The following is a 10,992-nucleotide window of genomic DNA, read 5'->3' on the forward strand; positions in this document are numbered from 1 at the left end:
CCCCGCCCGGGCCCCCCCCCGGCACCGGGCCGGCGGGGCGGTGGATCTGAAATTGGCGTCACTTGAATAAACTGGGAGCTTTCGGGGGACGGACCGTGACGGGTGGTTTTTACGGCCTCGCCTCCGGCTCCCGCGCGGGGGCGGCCGGGGGCGTGGCTGTGCGGAGGGGGCGTGGCCCGGCCCCGCCCCCCCGGCGGCTCGGCAGCGTCATGGCGGCGGGACGGGAGCGGGACGGGCAGCGGGAGCTGCGCTTCTACCGGCGGATGCCTAAAGCGGTGAGCGCGGCGGGGGCGGCCGGGGCACAGGGGCCGCGGTGGAGCCGGCACGGGCGCCGAGGGAGGGGAGGGGAGGGGAGGCGAGGCGAGGCGAGAGGCGGCGGCGGCGGCGGCTGCTGCTTCTTTCTCCGTTTTTAACAACAGAGCGCTTTTTCTGAGCTCCTTTACCCCGCAGCAGCTGTTTGCCGTTCTCAGTGTCTAACCTTCTCCCAGTTAAATCAGTTAAGCCTGATCTGTATTTTCTGGTTTTGCCCTGTTTTGCAGCCAGGCTAAGGCTGACAAGTCCCCCTCTGATAACGCTATTTGTTCCATGCCCCGGAGGGTGTGCCTCGCTGGCGGTATATCTCTGCTCTCCTTCGGGCCGGGTCTCTGCCACTTTATCGGTGTCACCTTTCGGCACCTTGGATTCAGCAAAGGGCCCGTACTCTCAGAGAGCTTACACAGCGAGGGCTCCTCAAACCCCCATCAGATCCCACCATCCCTCTGTTCCCAGGCTCCTCTTCAGTAAGGTGTTTTTCAGGGTTTATGTTTCATGTCTAACTGAATTCTGTGAGGTATTTCACTTTTCAGCCTGGGAAAAATTTAATGTAGTAGCAGTAGCGTGTACCTGGAGTGACTTCCAGAAGCGGTAAGCAGCCACAGCTCCTGGTGTTCAGCTGGAGTTGTGCACCTTCACAGTTTACAGTAATCTGACCCCTTTTCCTCTGCTTGTGAACTTAATACTTTAAAATAGGAATCTGAAATATAATACTTCATAAAATTAAATGTTGAAGGAGGTACAATTTCAACGTATCTTCCAATGAAAGGCTTGAAGATATACTTCTCCCGTTTTTCTTTTCCCAGCGAGAAGGGATGTGTTCGAGGGGGTGGGTAACAAACCAGATGCTCTGCAGGTACATTTTGCAGGAGCGGGGAGGGCACCAGGGACCTTTTCCGTGTGTCAGGAGCCAAGAGAGCATAAGAAGGAGCAAAGGTGAAGTGAGCAATGGAGCTGAGGATCGTAGATGTGGACCCCAAAGGCAGGTTGTCTGGAGAAAGGCAGGCAGAAAGCAGCCTCGGACAAAGGAGGACTGCTGCTCCAGCTGCTGTCAATGGGCAGAGATAGCGTCTTGCTGGATTTCTGGTGTGAGTTAAAACTTCGAAGTATGAAAAAAAGAAAGGTGAGTGGATACACAGATGTTAACTATTTTTGAACAACATACATGTATCTTTAACTAGCAGTGGACAGGGAAAGAGTTCTTGAACCCTTGTTATACTTTTTGTTAATTCTGAGGCAGCTGTTGGCTCCCTCGTCACCTTGAGCTACTTGGCTCCCAGAAGGAGCAGGAGAGCTGCCTTTCCTGATCCAGCCGCACTCCCACCGGGATCAGTGCCGGCAGCAGCCACTGCCAGAGAAGGAACAACAGAAGGGTCTGGGTTGAACCAGTCCATGCAAAAGCACGAGGAAACAATTATTAGCCAAACACCAAGATAGCTCTTTTTTTTGTTTTCAAACTCAGAGTGAACAATTAAAGTAGCATACAAGACCAGTAACACAAACAAGATGTAGAAGCCATCCTTTTCACTGGACATAAATGCATAGGAATCTTTTTTCTTTAGGAACTTCATGCTCATTTGAACGGCTGTATCAGTTCTGCCACTATGAAGAAACTTATGGCCCAGAAGCCATCCCTTCACATCCAGAATGGAATGACGGTGATTGACAAAGGAAAGAAAAGGACCTTAGATGAGTGAGTGTACACCTGTGTGTGAGTGGTGAATATTTACCGAGCATCACTTAATTGAGTTCAAAACAGAGAAGTATGTGGCACTATACACTGACTGCAGAAAATGCATCTTCAAGTTTTAGTTACAGTACAATCTGTTAGATTTTTTTTTTTGCTACTTGTTTCAATATAATAACTGCTTAGATGTTTGCAAACTAAATGGAAATCTCATGTTGATTAATTCCCTTTTTAAAGGATTGGAAATTTTCACTTGTAGTGTATGCTCTTCAGAGGAAATTGACTCTTACAGTTTCCTTTTTTGGGAAGTTCATGTTTTCCTTTGTGCTTAAAAAAGCCTGGTGGTAATAATAATAATTTCTGTTGCAAATGTGTTGTTAGCATCTAAAAGCAGAAATGGCCATTCAGATGGTCTGTGTATTTTAAGCCACAAGCTGGTTAATTGAGTATAGTGAGTACATGTTTCCAAAGTGTAGATTTTTCTTTTTTTGAATACTGTTTTTACTGTTCAATGTTTGTCCAATTAATTTTTTAAACTTTTTATTTTAGATGTTTTCAGATGTTTCAGATCATCTATCAGATTACCACTAGGCCTGAAGATATTTTACTGGTGAGTTGATTAGAAGTTGGCTTAAAACAAGCAAGCAATACAACAGTCAGTTAGTTGGATTAACAGCTTTGGGTTCAAAGTAACAATATCAGCAATGGTCCTTTCAATTGGAGATCATAATTATTATTGTAAAACATTAATTTAGAAACACAGGATTTTATATAACTTTTTACATTTAATTTTTGTGAAAGCAATGACCTTCCAACATGGTGGTTATTATGACCACTCAGCTGCTTGGGCTGATAATGTCTTAAAAATGTGATGTCTGTTCGTTGTTGCCAAAGCTTTGATTTACCTTGGTCTCCTGTTTCTTCTTCGGTTCAGTACGTACCAAAACTACAGAACTAGAACTGCCCTTTGTTTGCCTCAGATTACAGAACTGTTGTGGAGAACTGTTGCGTGATCAAAACAGGGAGCGGAAGGTGGCATAGTGTCCTCTTCTTTCCCCCTGAGAAGGGGTTTTTAGGCAGCCTGTTAAACTTCCAGAAGGGTGTGGTGGCTGTGAACGGGGTGATGACTGCCCCAGCTGAGGGTTATTCCTGTTCAGACAAGGAAATTCTTGTTTGTCCAAACGCTCTTTAGTCTCGCTGAGGGAAGCAGAGGTGCCCTCTGTGGGGTGGTGTTCCCAGAGATGGAGAACGCTAAAAACACATAGGGACTGAGACACTGAAAAAGTGTTTCAGGCCAAAAGATCTGGGTCTTTTAAGTACTTTCATGATATTGAATACAGTGTTTCTTAATCAGATAACTAAAGATGTTATTAAAGAATTTGCTGATGATGGTGTCAAGTACCTGGAATTGAGGAGCACTCCTAGAGATGAAAAGTCCACAGGTACGGTCTGTTCTGGTTTTTAATTTTTAAGTCTGACGTGCTATAAAACTTAGTTAAGGCTATGTTAATAACAAGTAAAGTCAAATTTAGTTGGTTCAATAAAAATATACTTTAAATATAAAAGCAAAGATTTAACCATGTAAAAACATGTCACTTTACTATTAGATCACTGAGGACAAAAATGTGTTGGTTATAACTCTACTGCCCAAGAATGTGGGTTTTTTGCTTTAGTATGACATCTGAGTCTGCTGATACTTTGAATAGCTGATATATTTTCTTTTTATTACTTCATTTTTTAATTTCCTTGTAGATGTGGTTTAACAGAAACACATAAGAGTAAGTCCTATTGTTATTCTGTGGTTCACACTAAGTTACTTTCTTTCAGATGCTTAGAAGGAGGCTTAATTCAAATGTAAAGTAAAGCTGTATTTATAAACAGAATTAGAACTATTAGATTAGAAGGCTATGGACTAAAATCAAAGGTGCAAAATGAAACTTCTGAGGCTAGAGAGCTGGGTCTGCAGTGTAATAAAATTAATTCAAGTATGTTTATTCCAAATGTGTGCATGTGTTTGTAGGTATGACCAAAAGGATGTATGTTGAAACTGTACTTGAGGGTATAAAGCAGTGTAAAGAAGAAGGCTTGGATATAGATGTCAGGTAACTACAGCACATGGACTACTTCCGTTTCAAGGTTTTGTGTGCAGTCTGATGCTCGGTCATGGTTTGCAGAGAGGTTTACAAACCCATCAGCGTAGGAAAAAAAATTGTGCTTAAACTAGATTATATGGAATGAAAATAAGTAATTTGTATGGAAACCTGAATTTTTATCTTCCCTCTTACTGCCAGAGAATGAAACTGTGAGGCTTTTCAGCTCTGAGACTGTCCATTCTCTGCAACATTTTCAGGAAAAGCAGTGTTTTTGATGAGATTGCATTAAAGACTCCTTTTTCGCAGTCTAGATTCATTGCAAAGCTTTTGCTTGATTAGCTGTACAAGCAGCCTGCTGTAAAGGAGTGGTCTGAACCAGCAGACAAGTTTGAGGGGTGTGTCTGTGGTTGCTTGGAGGGTCTGCTTGCCTGACTTTTACACTCTGGATAGCAAACCTCATTAGATGTATTTGTGGAAGCTGAAGAATTCTCATTCTTCATGTGCACGCCTCCGAGAGGTTGCTCACCTGATAGCACAGGCAGCAAGTGAGCAGGGGGTTGTTCACTGCCCTCCCTCTCACCATGGCTGTGGCATTTCAGGCTAACGTATTGACCTTATTTGTGTCCCTCTGCACTTTGGCACCTTTGTTCCTTGAACGGTTTCCTGTACAAATGCTCTTTGTGGACAGCCGTGAAGGATGTGAAATGCCATTTTTGTTGCTACTAGATTTGTTAGTCTCCTGGTATTACAGCCTGTATTTAACTTAATATGTATGTTTCTATCCCAGACTGTTAATAGCCATAAATAGAAGAGGTGGCCCGGCAGTTGCGAAAGAGACCGTTAAACTTGCTGAAGAGTTCCTTCTTTCCACTGATGGGGTCGTAGTAGGACTTGACCTCAGTGGTGATCCCACCGTAAGTTTTTTGTTTTATTTTGGTCTGTTCTTGAAGATAAATATATCATGTTGTGTAACAGCAAGCAGTTCTATTCACATTTTGTTCTTAGATGCTTTTGTCCTGTTTGTTGCTAGTTTGAACGGATTGCTCGCAGTCTGGATACCAGCTTAATCCCTCTTGCTGTAAGGAGCAGATACTCTAACAGAGAATCAATAGGTTAATGTATGACACCGAAGAAAGAGACACTAAGTAGTAGTGTTTTTCTGGGAAGTGTCTGTTACTAAATAGTCCCAGTCAGGTTGACTGGGTTGAGGCAAGTTAAATAGTATTACAGGTTGACACTAGCTTAAGTTTTGTCTAGATGCACCAAGCGTTTCCTGCGTATTAAGAAAGCAAAAATGTGTGAGGATAGCTGTCAAGTTGCGATGAAATGGCTCTGCGTGTTTGATAGCTGTAGGAAGGATATCAAAATCAAGGTAATTGGCTTGTCAGTGTCAGGCATTGTCTGAATTGCTGATATTTGCCCAGTTTGTCTAAACTGTGCCCACAGAACAGAACATTGGGTGTCTTGCTGCATTCAAAACTGAAGTAACGGGAAAAGGAAAATAATTCAGTGTCACTGTATTTGAATTCAGTGTTTTGATATTGCTAGACTTCCTAATTATTGCGCTAGGAAAAATTCTGTAGAACAAGCTGAAGTAGGGTTTGATACATTAAAGCTGTAAACTAATTGAAGTAGGTGCTTAATATATTAGAACTGTAAATTAGAGTGGGAGCTTAATTTAGGAGACTGGGTGTTTTAAGGCAGTACAAAGAGCAGATGCAACAGTTGTAGTACTAAATGTCAGAACACATCTCCTAATTTTTAAGAAAGAATGCTTTAGGACAATATAACCTTGTAGTAGAAGCTTATCTCTCAAAACAAGGGGCCCAGGGTTACTAAGGAATGCAGAGGCCAGTCAAAGCTAAAACTTTTGATGCGCCAGCAAGAATAAAGGAGTAGAGGCCTGCAGTTGACCCAGAAGTCACAGAGATGAAGAGGAGTGAAGAAAGTAAATGATCACCAGATGTCTCTGAAGACCACCGAGAGACTCTAGTGCGCATGTGGGAATGGGCAGTAACCTGTAATAATGAGTTAATGAATAAGTAATCATTTATTGGAAAACTAGTGAATATGCATACATAGTATGTATTTAAACTGTACATCTAAATCAGTTGGCACGCAGTTTAGGTGGCGCAATCCCCTGTGCGCCCGGCGCTGCAATAAAGAATACCTGCTTAATAGTCACCAGGGCTATTGAGTCTTAACTTCGGCATGTCACTGCATCAAAGCTGTAGAATGGTGATGTCTTTCTGTCTTCAAGGCAGGACATGGTCAAGATTTTTTGGAACCACTCTCAGAAGCAAAAAAAGCAGGTCTAAAGCTGGCACTGCATCTTTCAGAGGTAAAAGTTTTCTTTATTTTGGTCCTTCGCTGTAATTCCTGTTCTATGAAAACCTTGATGAAATTAAAATTAACTTCTGTGCATTTTGAACTTCTTGGGCCAAAATAGTAATGACTTGGGGCATTTTGACAAGAGCGAAGAAAACAAGGAGAAATCTTCAGCAATCTTTCCTGAATCAAAGCTGTCAAATTATTTTTTACCATACTGTATCTATTGGGAGGTTGGCTGTGAATTTGAAAATTATTAATATTCCAAGAGATCCACTGTTTTCTTCCTGGTATTTCCTTAGAAGTCACATGTTGTAAAATTTGCACCATTTTCATGAGTAGCTCTATTGGCTATGCTTCCATCAGTAGGAGGAGTTGGGCTTCTCTGTACAGAATGCTGAAGTGGTGGCTGAAGTTTACTCTGACGGGTCTGATAAATACTGAAAATATTTTTATTTCATCAGGAAATTAGGCACGATACATGATGTCACAGGTCTATTCATACTTGTTTCTATTTCATTAAGGAGGTTTTTGCAGGATATTCCTGCACATTCCTGTGAGAATTTATTTCTTAATGCCTCCGTGGTCTCTTGGTTTTGTTTCATTTTTTGTTTGTTGTGTTGGTTTTGGCCTCTTTCAGTTCTTCATGCACCATTGTGTTAATCCCTGTGTAAAATGGGTGTTAAAGATCTTCTTGACAGGGTAGTTTTGACACTGAAGCGCGGAGAGCTGATTTGAGGGCTCCGACTGAAAGTGCTTCAGATCTGCAGATAGTGATCATCTGTTTAGACCTTACCAGTTCAGGGTTCTGGCTTCTTTGGTTTGTAATTCCCGGTTGGGAGTCACTTTTGCGTGCTACTTCTTTCCTTTCAGGGTAGTAATGCGGGTCTTTGGTCTCACTAACACTTCCTTTTGGATAAGATACGCTGTGAAAATAGAGCTTGAAGTCCATTGTAATTATTTAATGTGCTGCTTTATGCTGCCTTGACAGAATGTAAAATGTATCCTCTCTAGATTCCAAATCAAGAAGAGGAAACCAAAGTTCTCCTGGGCCTGCCTCCTGACAGAATTGGGCATGGAACATTTCTCAACTCTGCCACAGCAGGTTCAGAAGAGTTAGTGCTACTTGTTCGACAAAACCAGATACCTATTGGTAAGGAAAAAAGTTAGTGAAATTACTCAGTGATGTCTAGATTCCAGAATATGGTCTGTGCTGCTGATGTGGTAACTCTCGTTTGTCCTTGACCAGAGGTGACTTAGAAACACATGGCAGTGTGTGTGAGAGAATTGCCTGTGAAGGTGATGCTTTTGTGGTTTTGACATATTTGTGTCAGCAGACAACAATTGATGTCTCGGATGAAAACCAAAGGAAATCATAACTTTTAGTTACTGTGCAAGGCTGTGTGGTGTTCCTGTATCTGGTCTGCAAGCTCCCTAAATTTTGTACCCAGCCAGTAGTTAAGAAGAAATTGATCCCCATATCTTGCCTCAGAAGATATTACCAAATATTTGAAGCACAGAAAATCAAAGAAACAACAATAGCTGATTTTAATTTTCATTCAGGAACAGAAGTAAGTAAATTAATGTGTCAAAACCATGTCTTTTGTATGATATATATCCTTGTTTCTTGTTTCTTCTTTTTTTCCCTTAGAATTTTGCATGACATCAAACATCAAAACTCAGACAGTGCCTTCCTGTGACAAACACCATTTTGGATACTGGTACAACATGGGCCACCCTGCAGTGCTCTGTGTAAGTTTTTTGATTTTAACCATGTGTTTAGGCAACAAGCCAAACTAGTATGAAATTGGAGAAGTGTATCTCCTGTTGTGGATCAGAGATGACTTACTGACCATTTCTGACCTTGCAGCAAATCATCTGCTTATAGGAAGTGGTAGCGTTCTGTTTGAGACATGCTTGTAATAGAAATGGGAATTTTTAGTATTTCTGTTGGTTTTATCATAAAGCAAGACCTTCTTTTTCTGTATAGATGAGAGGATCAGCTGTGCATGCAATGGACTGCTTAACTCTTTGTGTACTGACAGATTTCTCTTCAACACGTTGAGTCAGTGCTTGCATTTAAGCTTGTGCTTCCCTGGGTGTTCGTTGTATTGGACCAGAGTCCTTGACTTCTCTTGACAGCTAATTAAGGTCCTTAAATGTTGAGGTGCCAAGTACTTTAACTGGCATTGGCAGGATTTTATTATCATCATGTTGGTTTAACCCAAGTATGTGTATATGTACTAGTGTTGTGCTTATTATTCAAATAAGCCTCAGTCTTTTATCATATAAAGTATTGACTATTGAGTTTGAACTCCATTGTATTAGGTGAAAAATAATGCACGATTAGACATTATTTCGGAGATTTTCAGTTGTGAATAGTCTGGGTGACCAATGAAGTCATGTAAGAAAGCAGTTTACTCATAAAGGCCTGTAAAAATAAGAGTGATAGAATGAGGAGCCACTACAGTGTCTGAAGCTGAAGAGGATCATAGAACCATAGAATGATTCAGGTTAGAAGGGACCTTAAAGATCATCTAGTTCCAGCCTCTGAGGGGACAGGAGGACTCTGAGTTGCAGGTGGGTAATCTCATTTACCCTTAAGTAATCCTAAACCTGCTCCTTTTAGATGAGTAATCTTTAGGTGGCTTTCCATCATATGGTTTTGATGCCAGCCCAGTACTTCAGTCAGTATCGAGGAGTTCTCGTCGACACGAGGTGTGAGGGTGAGAGTCTCTTCCCTGCAGAGGCAGGAATAGAGTGCGCTCTCGTTCCCACATCTGAGGGGAGGGGAGAAGAGGAACGGGGACACCTGCACAGCCTGACACAGCTTGCACATGCGCATCATTTCATAGCCATCTTCCTGGCAATTTTAATAGGAATTCCTATTTTCTTGATAAATTGTGCCATCACTTTATGAAGTTTTCTTCTATGTTTGAATAACTTACTAATTTTGAGTGAAAATAGGGCAAACGAAGCATGAAATAATTGCCAACAGGTGAAAGAACCGTGGAATAAAATGGGAAACGGCAAGATAAAACTGGTTTGTAATGTGTAGAAAACCCCCTTTTTGGTGTAGAAGAACTAACTTAAACTTGTTTTTTCTTTTCTTTCAATTTAACTCCAGACTGATGATAAAGGCGTCTTTGCGACAGATCTATCGCAAGAATATGAGCTGGCTGCAAAAACATTTAATCTGACTCGAGCACAGATGTGGGATCTTTCCTATGAATCAATCAACTATATCTTTGCTTCCAGTGCCATAAAATCAAAGCTAAGGGAACGGTGGTGCCAACTGAAGCCAGCCCTGTTTGATTAATCAAACTCTCGTTCTGAACAGCTTGGGTGTGTTAGCTTAGTTCGTAACCCTTTTTGACCAAAGTCCCCGGCCTTTTTCAGACTTCAGGTTTGTAAATGCAGCCCGTGAACGGTGCCTGTGCGAAATGAAGGTGACAGGAACATGCCTCCCTTGTTAGTGGGGACAGATGTAAATCTTCTTTCCTAGTTGGGAAGGGCTCACGGCCAATGACTGACATTCCAAATGTGTCCTCACCTCGTTTCTCTCCCGTTGATATGACAATTCTTTAAAAATAGTTGAAATATGTCATCGTACTACAAGGGTTTGAGAGTCAGAACACAATAAAGGCACAGCCGCTGGGGGCTGATGTCTGTTGGCAGCATTTTGCCAAGCGCTGTGTGTGTATGGTGTGTACGTTTGCATTTTTGAATTGGTTTTAAACAGAAGCTTTGAGCAATTGATTGAATGTGAAGACAGAAACAAACTCAGGGAGGGTGAAATATTTGTCTCAGGCATTAAATATTGCCTCTGTTTTAATTGGCATACACAATGACTGAAGCATGCTGTGGCTTGTGTAGCGTATGTGGTGGTGCCTGTTGACGTACTTGGCACCGGTTGCATTTAGATAAAGTTCAGAATCTTAAGCACCTTCACAAACTGTGAGCTTCTGCAGGGGAATGGTCTAATTCTCCAAATGCATTGTAGAATTGCTGTTTGTTTCTTGTTTAAAAAAAAAAAAAAGGCAATAAAAATAGCTTGAACCTCCATGTTTTCGAAACCACTGCTTGAAGTGTGCATGTGAGCTGTGGAGGAGCAGCGTGTCCCGCCCGGGGCAGGACTCAGCGAGTGCGGAGGCGTCGGGGGCTCCTGCTCCCACAGCCGAGGGGGCTCCTCAGTGCTGGCCGTGACGGGGTTTGCTCTGCCCCAGCACCTACGTTCTGAGGGCGAGACATCAGAATCCGTGTGAACACACACGTCCAGCAGGAGCTGGTGCTAGGCACTGCCACCGAGTGTGGGGAGTAGCCAGAGAGAACGTACCTCATACCTGGAATGTTTTTACATCAGTTAATTAAACCGGCAAAATTCTGGGCTCTACAGGGAATACTGAATATAAATACAGTGAGACAGAAGCTGTTCATGGCTTCTGCTTTGGTCTTTTTTAATAAAATCAGCAAAAAGTAGTTGTTCCAGCTCCAAAGTGGCAACGAGAAACATAAATAAAAAAAAGTACAAAAAAACCCCCACAAAGGTAGCAGAGAAGTTGCTGTGTCTGT

At 42.2% G+C, this 10,992-nt stretch overlaps 1 protein-coding gene across 1 annotated transcript; it reads left to right on the top strand.

Annotated features, from left to right (window-relative positions):
- The first annotated feature begins 106 nt into the window (after positions 1-106).
- On the top strand, positions 107-10,553 carry ADAL (adenosine deaminase like). The gene is made up of 10 exons (XM_063346233.1): positions 107-275; positions 1,875-2,005; positions 2,549-2,609; positions 3,354-3,441; positions 4,020-4,101; positions 4,880-5,006; positions 6,353-6,433; positions 7,435-7,573; positions 8,072-8,172; positions 9,548-10,553. Exons 1-10 carry the CDS (start codon positions 210-212, stop codon positions 9,737-9,739), a joined length of 1,068 nt encoding a protein of 355 aa, XP_063202303.1. The 5' UTR covers positions 107-209; the 3' UTR covers positions 9,740-10,553.
- The last annotated feature ends 439 nt before the right edge of the window (positions 10,554-10,992 follow it).

This window comes from Chroicocephalus ridibundus, chromosome 9, assembly GCF_963924245.1.
Source record: "Chroicocephalus ridibundus chromosome 9, bChrRid1.1, whole genome shotgun sequence".
NCBI classification, from domain to species: domain Eukaryota; kingdom Metazoa; phylum Chordata; class Aves; order Charadriiformes; family Laridae; genus Chroicocephalus; species Chroicocephalus ridibundus.

What these genes read in the sequence shown, in the direction of transcription:
- ADAL (XM_063346233.1), top strand. Translation starts at nt 210, where the DNA reads ATGGCGGCGGGACGGGAGCGGGACGGGCAGCGGGAGCTGCGCTTCTAC. An exon ending in GGCCTGAAGATATTTTACTG is followed by an intron (nt 2,610 to 3,353) that starts GTGAGTTGATTA and finishes TTTCTTAATCAG; the next exon opens with ATAACTAAAGATGTTATTAA. An exon ending in ACAAAACCAGATACCTATTG is followed by an intron (nt 7,574 to 8,071) that starts GTAAGGAAAAAA and finishes TTTTTCCCTTAG; the next exon opens with AATTTTGCATGACATCAAAC.